Here is a 14,101-nt window from a genome sequence, read left to right on the forward strand (position 1 = left end):
GTGTCGAGCTCGAGTTTAAGGATATTCGGCTCGTAAGCTTACGAGCCTGTTCGCAAGCTCGAGTTCGACCAGTTTTTCGGATCTTGAGTGTACAATAATAAATTGCATTGTCCCACGTCGAAATTTAAGTGTAAGGAAAATGATTGAAATGTTATAAAATGAGATGTTTACCCCTTAAATTCTCATATTTTAGTTGACTTTTTTACTAATAATGTTCGATGAACTTTTTTAGCATGCTCGAAAATTGTATTGTTTAATGAGCTCCATAATGAGCCAAACTCGAGTCATACTCGTTAAACATGATCAATGATCTATTGATGAAACAAACTTAAACTATTCATGAGCTCAAGTCTCATGATAAAAACTCAAATCGAGCCGAGCTCTAGTCTATATATGCTTTAAACGAGCCGAGCTCGACGAAGCTTGGTCGCTCGCTCACCTCCTTCATTTGCTCAAGACTATATTGTGTTCCATTAAAAATATATATTGCTACAAAATTTTAGTTAATTAAGAGTGATTGGATTAAGTATTTGAAATCTATTACTGATTTTTTATTAAAAAATTTAGATGAATTTCAAATTTCTCATTTAATTTAAGCCAAATCCATCCATAAAATGAAACTTAAAAACAGTAGATGTATTGTTTGGAAAACCCCTTGAAAGGCATTTTAAAAATCAATGACTAATTTCATTTAAAAAAAAAAAATCAATGACTAATTTTGAAATAGTTAATTCGATTTTTAATATAAAAAAATCTGAGTGTTTTGCATTTACTAACAAAATCATGACTAGAGCGAAAACCTTGCAAGACAAGCCATTCAGATTCCAGTCATTTATTTGTTTGATGGATGGTTGATGCATTGAGATTTTTTTCCACAAGAAAAATAGCCTCCTTAAACCCTAGATTTGTGTCCAGAATCAAGAAATTCGGTATTACTTTATAGGAATCAAGAATTATTTATTTGACATGGAAATCGATAATAAGGAGTATCAATTGAGATGCCAACTTCGAGGCCACGAAGACGATGTAAACTTTTTACATGTTACTTCTTTTATCTTTTTTTATTTGTTTAAGCCTGCTTGTAACCCATCAGTTCTTGTTACGAGTTTTATTAGGAAATTAGATTGAGCGCTCCATTTTTGAGTGAACTTGAGTTGGATTAAGTATTTGGTTTGACGATAATTTCGATTTGCTCGTTTCCTCTTTCTTGAGTTCTGTTAATAATTTATTTTCAGTGCCAAGTTATGATCCTTGAATTGTTTCCTGGCATTCTTGTCGTTGGCACTATCTTCAGTCCATCCTAATGTTGAGTTTTTTTTCTTGCATTACTATTTTGCATATCTGTCATTTATTTTTTTTGGCTATTAGTGTGGTTTGCTCGATCAAAAACTTGTTAGAAAAATTCGATCTTTTTTCAGAATATAAAAGATATGCATTGCATAGGTTTTCAATCCAGAGTCTAATGCCCTGTTATAATTACTGGGTTAACTTATTGAAGAGTGTGCATAGTTTTGGTGTGAATTGAATTGATACATTTGGCTGAATTCGTGATCTGTAGGCTCGTGGGATTTGCATATGTGGCAATATGGGTATAGCCACTTCTTCAAGGGACAAAACGGTTCGTTTCTGGACACTGGATGAGTCAAATAAGCGTGAGTTCTTCATGTCAAAAATATTGTTAGGCCATACTAGTTTTGTTGGCCCTTTGGCTTGGATCTCACCAAATGAGGAGTTTCCGGAGGGTGGGATTGTATCAGGAGGAATGGATACTCTTGTCCTAGTGTGGAATTTGGCCAATGGAGAGAAATTTGAGACTCTTAAGGGTCATAAATTGCAAGTCACTGGTATTGCATTGGACGGGCAAGATATTGTCTCAACATCAGTTGATTGGTATGTCATATCTCTATTCTGTATGGATGGTTTTTGTTTATAATTGTTGGATGGCGTGAAGAGAGGGGAAGTCTTGATGTTAACTCTGTATGAGCACTATCTTTATTTTATTTAATATTTCCCCTCATCAAATTCAAGTTCTGGTTACACAAACTTCTACGGTGATGTTACTGCCTCAAAATATCATTGCTCCTATTAGTTCTGTCCCTTTCTTATATTTTTCTGGCATGCAAAAAGGTGGCCTCAAAGGTGCTTTGTGATCAAGGATGGACAATCTGGCCTGTGAAAAAAATTACTTTTTGAGCCTGCTTGTGAACAATTCTGTTTCCACACCTGTGCAGACCAAGTGATACAGATTATTGTACTTTCTGGATTATCCATTGATGCTGTGCTTGAATAATTGTGCTGTAAATATGTAATTAGTTTGATCAATAAATATCATAATTCAAAATGCATGCGCACTGATGGTTAGTTGTGGTTGGTACACAGTTGTTAGTCGCTAAATATCTGTATTGTCAGATTATATGCTGGTGACCATTATGTCCATTGATTTGTCATGACATTTGTTTTTATCTCAGTTTTGAAATACTTATGTTTATAGTTTCTCTTGAAACAAGTGCTCCTAACCTAGACCATTTAACTTTTTATTGTTTATGGAGACAAGAATATATCCTATTTCTGATGCTCACAGATGAAATGTGCTTCTCATTTTCTGATTCTTCTCTTTTGTGACGGCTTCAACTTAGTACATTGTGCCGCTGGAGGAAGGGTAAACAGATTGAGGTCTGGGAAGCTCATAAGGCACCAATTCAGGCAGTTATTAAGTTACCTTCCGGCGAGCTTGTAACAGGTGTATGCTGTAATTCAAACTTTTTGCCTCATTTTTTAATTCATCATTATCTATAAATCTCCAGTTCCAAATATATCCTTTTCATGATTCATTAGGAATTTAAAATTTCGTTCAACTTGATGTGCTTTACATTTTGGCCAGATCATAATAAAATTTAATTGAAATTTTTTGGTGGTCTGGACGTAAACATATAGCGGGTTTTCTCCGTGAGATTTTCTCAGGGTTCTTCATTCCATGCAAGTGCTATGAAGAACATGAAAGTGCCTTGTTTTGACTTATATTTGTGGTCAAACAATATTATGTTAAGCTGGCTTGAAATGCAAAAATGAAAAACCTCAATCATCTCTATATTTACTGTCTTGCAATATTTTCTGGATTTAGCTTGAAGTATAGAATGGTGAAAATCTAGCTCGAAGTTTACAATCGTGAAAACGTCTAGTGTGGTATTTAAGAGCAAAAATATTAAAAGTTGGTTACAAATTTGAGGATCAGCCATAGATATTGTTCAATAAATTAAATTTCAATTACTTCTGCTTTAATCCAGGTTCAAGTGATATGACCTTGAAGCTTTGGAAAGAAAAGTCTTGTATACATACCTTTCTTGGACATACAGGTCTTTTTTTGTCCCTTGTTTACTCTCTATGACTTTGCACTCCCCCTCTTTTTGTACACGCTCTGGAAGAAATTGAAGTTCTAACACAAGCATCTTATACTTTGGATGTGCATGTAAGTTGATGACCATGGGTACATACACCTTTGTTTTCTACTCTTGTTCCACAGTTTAGGTTGGCAATGCTTTTCTTTGTTCTTTCCTTTTTGTATAGTGGTTATTTCATGAATTGGCCGCATGTGAATCTGTTTTACGCAAACACAGACGAAAACATTTGCTTTTCTTTATTCTTTCCTTTTTATATAGTTGTTATTTTGTGAATTGGCTGCACGTGGATCTGTTTTATGCATTTTTTTCACAGATGAAAACATTGACGTAATCAGTGTCTCCATATGTATTCTATTATATGGACTACATGGATTTATCTTATTATAGGGTCTAACCCATGAATACATATCAGGATGCACATTCATGTTTAGTTGTTTTGTTCCCAGTTCCAAGGAACCTATTAAACTTGTTGTGCTAGCAAATCTTTGGATGTAGTTAAGGAAAACACACAATCTTTAGCTTCTCCTTAGAGAATGTAACTGCATGTGGATTTACTAGCTGATGTTCATTCTTCTTATGTAAATACTTGTGCCCTGCTTGTTTTTAAGAAACTTTGGTGTTTTGCAGATACGATTAGAGGATTAGCTGTTATGCCAGGTTTAGGAATCCTTTCGGCATCTCATGATGGGTGAGATTTTACTTTCTTTCGGTGTTAGGCACGTCGTCTACGTTCAGTTACACAATGTGCTTGCTATTAAATACATGCAGTTTGTCTGTTGTTGAGTTTTGTGATGGTTCATGGTTGTGAATGATGAATCATTTTTTCATTTGAACTCATTGCACTTGAGCATCTAATATTTCTCGTCACGTATATAATTTTTTTTAATAGTAGTGAAGTTGTAGATTATTTTGTTTATTTGTCAAGCCAACTATGGATGAAACCCCTTCCACAAGAAAGTTTTGTTCTGAGAAGTTGGGCCTGCATAGATAAGTTAATCAGTGTGTGCCTGTATGCACTTTTACGTACTCATGTAACCTAAAATACAGACTATAGCAAGTTCATAGATGTGTGGGTGCAAACAATTCAAGTCAAGAGTAATGCCTAGTTTGAACTTTACACTTTGAGCTCAAGAATGATAAACCTAGCCATTTTATGCTTGAGAAGGAATTGGCCTCAACACTGCTGTTTAACTCAAAATCGAGTTCTTGTTTGAGCAAAATAGAAGAAAAGAATTTGATGAAAGTGTCGTGTTGCTCCAGAAATCATTTGGGGCGCATCGTAGATTGGTCTCTATTTATATAAAATATCGAACGGAGAAGAATGTATTTACACTATCTCGATAGATGAAAAAACAAATATTTTTGTGATTGAAGCGATGTGGACCAAAGAGGCATATGCTCCTTAGTTTTTTTTGTTTGATTCTCCCTTTTGATGTGGAAATTAAGTTTTCTCAAGTTTTTGGCTATCTAAATTCTTGTTGTTCATTGCAGTTCCATCAGGCTATGGGCAGTTAGCGGAGAACATCTGATGGAGATGGTTGGTCACACATCTATAGTCTATTCAATTGATGCTCATGCCTCTGGGCTTATAGTCAGTGCTAGCGAGGATTGCTCCGCAAAGATATGGAAAGGTCACTTCCTCTTGTCATTTATCGAGACCACATTTAAATATTTGTTGGGTTTGACTTTCTTTTTTCTAATGATCCTTGAGCATTGGAGATTATTTGCCAGTTTCTTGCAGTCGTTATACCTGGTTAAATTAACCAGGGTTTTTGGTCATAATCCTTTAGAAAATATAATTTATGAGCAACAATCAAATTTCAGATTCTCTGGCTGGTCAAATTTTAGCTTCTATGTGTATTGCTTCTCCGGGGAGGACATGTAAATAAATATTCTTTAGGTCACCAAAAATTTCCACTATTCTTTAAATTTCTCCCCTGTGTACTGTTTTTGTGACAAAGAAAATTTCATTTCGGTTTCAGCTATATTAAGCATCTAAGTTCTGAAGCTCCTTAAGGCATCATATTCTACAACACTATTCGAATTTTTATTCTGCTTTGAAAGGACTAACGTAATGATCTGAAGTTGTTTGTTTTCTACGTGAAAACATGTTAGTGCAGATGGTGTTTGTGTCCAAAGCATTGAGCATCCTGGTTGTGTTTGGGATGCCAAGTTCTTGGAAAATGGCGATGTTGTGACAGCTTGTTCTGATGGCATTGTTCGTATATGGACTTCTAATCATGATAAGTTTGCCGATACTGTGGAACTCGATTCATTTGCGAGTCAAGTCTCTCAGTACAAGCTCAGTAGGTAATACACCATCTGTTCTTGTTAAATTTCTCGAATTCATAATTCTGTTTATTTTTAAGTTGGATAACTGGGAAGTTGATTTTCGTGACTGATAACTATTAAACACAGGGATGGTCATGTTTCAAGATCATCATCATGGATGATGCATAGATTTCAGTTGGAAGATGCTATTTTTTAGCTTCTTGTTGATTTAGGTGTCCTTTTACTGTGGTTTTCAGACAATTTTTTATTTTGCTATAGGAAAAGAGTTGGGGGACTGAAATTACAAGATCTACCTGGACTTGATGCATTAAGAATTCCAGGTATGAGTTGCAAAGTAAATTTCTTCTTGTCAATGTGTTGGCTAGTTTAGGAACCATGAACTAGAAAGTTTCAGAGGTATAAAATACATGCCAATTGTTTCAATTCTATGATTATCAGGAAATAGTGATGGGCAGACAAAGGTCGTTCGAGAAGGAGACAATGGTGTGGCTTATGCATGGAATATGAGGGAGCACAAGTGGGATAAGGTATGAGACGAGCACATTCATGACCTTGCTCATTTACTCCCTCGGTTCACTCTAAGAAAAACTTGTTCCTCTTTAATTTTCCTTTTTAGATGGTTGGACAACCATGTGGCCTCATTTTGTGATGTGTTATTTCATTTCTTGAAATTTTTTTTATAAAATAATTTTGTTGATGTCTTCTCAGTGGTTTATACATCATAACCAAATCTAGCATCTAGGCATTTTGTGACTAAGGTTTGTACGATTAGCCTACCTGAATTTACTTTGTCATTGGCAATGCAGTTCGGATTAGGATTACACATCAGTAAAGTTCTGTTCAAAGCATGTAATTTAACTTTTATCTAATTTATGTCTGGTTGTTCGATTTTAATGTTCATTTTTGTTCTTAATCATTATGTTACATCCAGATTGGTGAAGTGGTTGATGGACCTGGTGATAACACGAATCGCCCTCTTCTTGATGGAATTCAATATGATTATGGTTAGCCTTTTTCTTTCTTAATTCACCTTTTCATATATGTGTTCCATTTCACTGCCAGTGACCATTTGAACTATCTTCAGTATTCGATGTCGACATTGGCGATGGTGGGCCCATGCGTAAATTGCCATACAATCGTGCAGGTATTTTTCTATTTTCCATGGAAGTCATTTGAGAACTGTACGGGCCACTTTTAGATCCAAATCATTAAAATCATGCTCGTAGCCCCGTACAGGTGAATTTGAGAGTATTACAAGATTAAACATTCTTGCACGTGTTATGATTTGATCGTTCCTTCTAATGATTTTCTTCCATTAGGAGATATAATTTGCCAAATATATAGCCTTGCACTATTAGCCTGAATTCCATACTGTTGTAAGCAATGACTGATGACAGATGATCCATATGCTGCGGCTGATAAGTGGCTTCTCAAGGAAGATTTACCTCTTTCTTTCCGGCAACAAATTGTCGAGTTTATTCTGCAAAATACAAGGCAAAAGGATTTTACCCTTGATCCATCTTTTCGAGACCCTTACACTGGCTGTGAGTTAAACATTCATCAGTTCACGACAATCCTGAACTTAGTTTTGTACATGCCACTTAATTATATGTTTTCCCTTCTCATTTTAATACTTCAGCCAGTGCTTATATACCAGGAGCACCATCTAAATCGTCAGGTAATTTTTATTGTTGACTTTGCATTCTATTTTCATGAACTGTGTTTTTATTCATAGAGAGATTGTGATTATTGCTTGAATAATTGCAGATGTTATATCAAAGCCTTCTTACAAACACATTCCCAAAGTAATTTTTTAGTATCCACTTTTTCATTTTCGCTTTCGTTTTGTGGTTGAATTTTTCTGTTCTTGGCTTCCATGCGTTTCTTCATAATATGATACATCCTATTTATGTAACAGGCTAGTCTTCACTTTTTTTCTGAGAACCGAAGACTCAGTTTGTCACCAAGATTTTTTGTGCTATATTCGTGCAAACACAGTGAGCTACTTAGTGATATCATGAATGTTGATCTGATGGAATCAGAAGGGTGTTAAGTTTTTTTGTACCCCACGAATAATATTATCCTGATGGATAGTATATGGGAATTGATGGTCTACTGTAACTGGGTAGAAAACGTGTAATAAAAAGACGAATTCACAAATGTTAATTTTGGTTGATCAAGAACTGTGTGTAGGGAGAAAGAGAGAGATATAGAACACCCATTAAAGCACCTTTAGAGTTCTACTTAATTCTTGAATTTATGTAGAGGTCTCAATTTGTTTGATGAACTAAAGTAATGTTTGGGACTTGAGCATTTGGCCATTAAGTGGTGGGAAACACCTTCATAGATGGGCTAACTCAGGGATTCCCCATCTCTACCTATTGTGAGCTCTTTTTTTCCTGAACTTGTATCCGGTGCTATACACACATGACAAAAAAAAATATCTCATTGATGTATAATAGTAGTTGAACCCTATAGTGTAGAGTTTATACTGTTGCTTCTTTACTCTATCATGCGGTTCAATATAGATGTCACTCGCCTTTTCTAGTGTTGAAGCTTTCGACAAATTAATTGAGGACAAAAGTTATTCTGTCATCCAGAAAGGAATGCTTGTATTTGACACTGCTCAGTTTGATGGAATCCTCAAAAAAATATCGGAGTTTAACAATACAATGCTGTCTGACCAGGTAAAATGCTTGCTTTCTGTTTTCTTCAATTTTGGATATTTCTTTTTCCTTGTAATTATGATATTTGTTAAATAGTCAAATTTTACTTTTCATTAAATGATGTATGTTCACTGAGATTTGAAATGTTCTACACCCAGTATTATTCTTACTCTCATTAAATGTTGGTGACTGCATTTCGATCGGTGGTTCTATGTAACTTTTTGCATGACTTTTATCTGTATCACTCTTTCCTGAAGGCGAGTATACATTTGAAACTGAATGAGGGTGATCTCCAGAGATTGAATGCCATTGTTAAAATTCTGAAGGACACCTCACACTATCACAGCAGTAGATTTGCAGATGTTGACATCGCATTATTGCTGAAGTTGTTGAAGACATGGCCACTTGACATACTATTTCCAGGTAACTGTAGTTAGACTAATAGTTATAGTTGTTTTCACTCTCACATGCAATCATCTTTCCTTCCGTGTTGGCATGTTAGTTGGATTGTGCAAGGAAAATTTCTGAAGTATATTAGTCGGAACTTGATGATTTGTAGATTTCCTGGTTATTCTAATATTACATAGGACTTGCTGATGAGTGGGGAAACACTATGAATAATTGTAGCTTCATGGCGGTTGTTATGCCATTTATGTCAGTGCTAATCCATAAAAGATTGAGACAGACAGAACCTGAATTAATCTGTATCATACAATATAATTTTTTGAAAGCAAAATGTTCATAGGCATATAGTTTATTTACGACATGGATAATATTTTCTGTTGGCAGAGAATTGTTGACGTGAAAAATAATATAATAGAAGAGTTGAAATTTGATTTGGCGGGATTATAAACAAGCTTCTATTTGTTTTGTTTTATCTAATACTTATTTTCAGTTATCCACGTTTCTTTTTTGTTGATCTAACAAGCCTATAAATTGGCTTATTATTACATTTAATGGACATATTTGATTAATAATATTATTTTGATTTTCTTTGTCTCTTCTTTTTTCTCTTCCCTCGTAGCCACCTTACCGCACCATCTCTGTCTCCATTCTCTCTTTTACTCCTCTTTTCCTCTCCTGTTCTACTTCTCCTTCTAATTCTACATCAACGTAACGTAGGAAATTTTAGGATATTGTTTTACCTTGACTTGAGGCATTTAAACTCACAACCGCCATTCTATCATGTTAGCACTTTTTTACCTGATGAAAATACTGCTGTCACTTGTACTATAATGTCGGTAAATTAAGTATTTATGGATTACAAGTTGAGCTACATTGTTATCTTTATATAGTTATCGCAGAATCTTGCCATATGATTTATTAATTATATATCCATTGGCTCGATTGTCTGTGATGGAACTTGGAAGTGACCCTCCTTGAACTAAGATCGAACATTGTGGTGTTTTATCGCAGAATCTTGCCATATGATTTATTATTTATATATCCATTGGTTCGATTGTCTGTGATGGAACTTGGAAGTGACCCTCCTTGAACTAAGATCGAACATTGTGGTGTTTTGGTAATTTTCTCTTATGTTGCTTGCAGCCATTGATGTTGTGAGGATGATTGTGCTGCATCCTGATGGAGCGACTAAGATTATCCAGCTATCACAGGATGGCAATGGTACTCAATTAGATATCCTAACAACATTTCCATGCATGGGTTGGGAAGTTGGGATTAGTTTTTTTGTTTGTTTTTCATAATCTTGATTGTTCAGTAAAAACTTGCTGTGATACTCGGAGAAAGATGGCTGAGCCTCATGTCTCTTGATTTGGATATTCATTTTGCATTTTCATGTTGCGACCCATAAATTTAATGTAAATTGATGTTGAATACCCATCTATCCTCAGATGTTATTGTTGAGTTGATCAAGAAGGTAACTTCAACTCCACTCCCCTCAACTTTACTGACCAGCCTTCGTGCAGTGACTAATCTTTTCAAAAATTCATATCATAACGGATGGTTACAAATACATCGAGCAGAGGTTAGTATCTCTGGATGTATGTGGCAAATGCCGTAATTTATCTAACCTATTATTTATTCTTGGTTGGTTAGTAAACGGATACTTCTCCATTATTGATTTTGTAGATTCTTGATGCTTTCTCAAGTTGTTGGCTGTCTGCTAACAAGAACGTGCAATTATCTTATGCAACATTGTTACTCAAGTAAGTAGTTGATTGGGGATGACCGATGTTCGCCAAGTTATTAGCCCTATGGTTACCATAAAAAAACAAATTTTACCCTAGATCTGTTTATTTGTCTTTTCCTTAAACAATGGCTTTATTCATTTGTTTCCCTAGTCATTATCTGCATTTTTTTGTGCTCTTCAGCTATTCTGTTCTTTTGATTGAGATGAATGATGAGGTAGGGCAGTCTCAAGTTCTTTCCGCTGCATTGGAGGTATAATTTTGTAGGCAAAGTTATTTAAAAAATAAATGACACACCCTTGTCCTCTCAAGGATGACGTGACTATATCATCAAACTGATGGTTATGATGTTAAATTATTAATAATTCATCTGTTGTATTTCTGCCTTTTTATCTCCTGAAGATGGCAGAAGAGGAAACTGTTGATTCTGATTCAAGATTCCGAGCTTTGGTGGCCATTGGCTCACTGGTATGATATCTAACACCGCAACAGTTCCCCTATATGGCAATATCATTATTGAGCGACGCATTCCATGTCTTAAAAGAGGCCAATCCCTTGCACACGATTATGATATTTTGGTTCCTCGGAAAAAAAATTATAATAGTTTGATGTGTGGATAAAGTTTTCTGTCAAGGACTCAGCCCTATGTTTGATATCTGCTTTAATGCGCCCAAGTCTTGAAGTCACCCTTGTGTGCATGCAATTTTTTCTGGTTATCTCCGGCATTGAATTTGTTATGGCATCTAAAAAATTCTCACTTTAATATGGCTTTTTAAAATATGTATGGATAGACAATTTGCGGATGTAACATAGTAACATGAGAATGACATTGCACTACATAGTTTGCAATGACAATTAGACCATAATTCTTGTATCATTAATCTCTGTTTGGATTCCAAGTTTTTCCTCTATTACATTACATTATTTCTTTTTTTTCTGTAACAGATGCTTGAAGGCTTAGTGAAAAAAGTGGCATTGGATTTTGATGTTGTCAGTGTGGCCAGAGCTGCAAAAGCGTCTAAAGAAACTAAGATAGCTGAAGTTGGAGCTGACATAGAATTGGTGGCAATACAGGGTTGAATCTGTGTTTCTGGACCCTTCGCAAATTTTCTGCAGTTGAATGTGGAAGACGACCATTAAAAAGTTCTTCATTTGCGTGGTTGCAAGGTTTTATTTTGTTTCCAGAATGACACCAAAAGCGAGTCACTTGCGAGTGCTTGAGAGACTTGAAAATATGTACACACCCGGAAATGTGTAGGCCATATTTAGTAATATTTTCTGAGATGCTTCCGTATCAAGAAAGGTTTCAGTTTTCTGGGGAGATCTCTTGCTTTATTTATTAAATTTTTTTTTTTGGTGGGCCAAACTATAGAACATTGAAATAATATTAATTGGCCGGGCTCAAACAAAAAATTTGTTCAAAATATTAACTAAATGTTTGTTACCATATTCATGACTTACGTAGGTTTTTTAGACGTACGTGGTGGTGGAAGAAGACATAATACTGGTAGAAAGATTTTATATTAGGATGGAAAAGCTGAATTAATTATTTTCCCCCAAAAACCTCTTTTAGATTGAATAATGGTGTTTGGTTCAGCTTTTAAAATTTTAATTAGAAGTCTTTTCGTTAAATTGAAAATTTATAATTACTAGTTAATTGGCACATATTGCATTTATTTAATGTTAATAAAAAGGTGTGGGTGGAAAGTTGAAACTCCTCTTATTTGTCGTTGAGGGGTAAAAATATTTGACTTTGTGAAAATATATTGCATGTAGGGTACAGATTCTCAGGTTAACAATTAGATAGATAAGAATTTCAAATTCATAATAATAAATTCATTTGTTTATTTAGACGAATCAACTTAGCAATGAACTTTACATTCTAAGTTATTATTCGTGGAACATTATTATACCTAATTGTGCATTAATTTCCTCAATTCTGGATTCCCTTTATTGCTTTATGGTGAGTAGTATCTTTTTCTGAACTAATTAATGTCTGTATTCTATTTAGTTTTGTTGATATTTGCGCTATAATTTAGGGCTTAGCTGCAACCTTCTGGCGTCGATGATTTGGGATTAGATCGATAAATTGTGTTCATTTGAATAAGTTGTTAGTGGTGTAAGGATCTGACATTAATTGATTCTCGTTTTCCATTTGCTTTTAGACTAATCTACGTATTTCAGCTTCACGTGAATCTGATCTTGCTGTTTCTGTTATGTATCCAAAAGATAAAAACATGTGGTGTTTTTTGAGTAAAAAAGATACACATTTAAAGTGTTGGGCAGTTTGGTATTGTTCTTTTTAAAATAGATATGTTGATTGCATGATACTGTTGTAGTTGGTTGTTGATTTTGTTGAGTTCAACGCCTTCTTATTTTATGGATTTATTGCTGGTGAATGTTTCCCTCCTGGAAATGGTGTTTCTTGGATGTTGCATGTATTGTTTCGAATTGATGTTTGTACATTAGTTATTGATTGAGTACACGTTTGTTCCTCTTGGATAATAAATAGAGCTCGGAGGCTCCGGATCGAGAAATGGAACTCAGGGTGTTCATGAATCAAATGATGTTTCTTATTCATCTGATACAATTTGTGACACGGGGAATTTCGAGTGCAATATCTGCTTTGAATTGGCGCAAGAGCCTACTGTTAAGCTATGTGGCCACCTTTACTGTCGGTCCTGCCTTTACCAATGGCTTCAAATCCACTCACATTCTCATGAATGCCCAGTTTGCAAAGCTCTTGTGCATGAGGAGAAACTAATCCCGATATATGGGAGGGGTAAAACAAGTTATGACCCTCGATCTCGATCTGTAACTAGAGCTGGCATTCGCGGTCAAGCAATGGTTCAGCAACCACAAACTGCCCCACGTGTAGATTTAAGGCATATCCAACAAGATGAGTTGGATTCCATCCCGGGAATGGCTGCAACAAGGTTTGGTGATCTCACGCTGTCTGCTTTTTTTGGTGTGATGCCTGCGATTTTTAACCTTCAGATGCATGGATTCCATGATGCTACTGTGTATGGATCAACATCGAGAGTTCCATATCTGTTCTCTAGTTCCTTTCAGGGAGGTTACTTCCATGGTTTTCATCATTATGAGTCCACTCATCTAGAATGGAAACGAATTGCTTTGAAATATTTTTTCGTCGTCATCGGTTTTCTCATACTATTGCTTCTAATCCATTCAGAAAAAAATTGGCATATTTTCGCTTAATCCGCATCCTACTTGCGCGGAAGTCCAAGTACACATGATGAACGAATTTTTTGGCGATCAAGTACGATAGTTCGAATGGAATAATCTGCAGCATTTTTCTTTCACCTCAGCTACTAAACTGGTGGCTGTCATATACATGTCACTCTCTTGTTTCAAGAGTAAATCAAATGTAGTACATTTTGTTGTTGCTAATTTTCAATAGTCGTGTAATCAAAACTGCAAAAGATAAGTATGTGTTGATGGGTTTGTAAATTTGTATAATATGTAATCTTCTTTGTGAACCGAAATATACCTACCTATTTTGCAGTGTATTGTTGTATGCACAAATGTACAATGTCGAGTCGTATCTTTTATATATATATATATATATATATAT

General features: G+C 35.2%; 2 protein-coding genes across 2 annotated transcripts; both read left to right on the top strand.

Moving 5' to 3' along the window:
* The first annotated feature begins 762 nt into the window (after positions 1-762).
* LOC140986112 (uncharacterized) lies at positions 763-11,854 on the top strand. The gene is made up of 22 exons (XM_073454117.1): positions 763-1,026; positions 1,559-1,890; positions 2,637-2,740; positions 3,285-3,353; positions 4,026-4,086; positions 4,890-5,029; positions 5,519-5,708; positions 5,949-6,010; positions 6,129-6,217; positions 6,622-6,694; positions 6,775-6,834; positions 7,088-7,234; positions 7,330-7,368; positions 7,458-7,495; positions 8,291-8,377; positions 8,614-8,779; positions 9,905-9,982; positions 10,210-10,343; positions 10,448-10,524; positions 10,690-10,759; positions 10,909-10,974; positions 11,452-11,854. The coding sequence occupies exons 1-22, from the start codon at positions 967-969 to the stop codon at positions 11,584-11,586; spliced, it is 2,277 nt and encodes a 758-aa protein (XP_073310218.1). The 5' UTR covers positions 763-966; the 3' UTR covers positions 11,587-11,854.
* A 1,160-nt stretch (positions 11,855-13,014) lies between these two features.
* On the top strand, positions 13,015-14,006 carry LOC140985758 (uncharacterized; the record flags this gene model as incomplete). The annotated part of the gene is made up of 1 exon (XM_073453672.1): positions 13,015-14,006. A coding segment is annotated over one exon (711 nt), but the record flags the coding sequence as incomplete, so codon positions are not given.
* Positions 14,007-14,101: the final 95 nt, after the last annotated feature.

This window comes from Primulina huaijiensis, chromosome 10 (genome assembly GCF_012295235.1).
Source record: "Primulina huaijiensis isolate GDHJ02 chromosome 10, ASM1229523v2, whole genome shotgun sequence".
Lineage (NCBI taxonomy): Eukaryota > Viridiplantae > Streptophyta > Magnoliopsida > Lamiales > Gesneriaceae > Primulina > Primulina huaijiensis.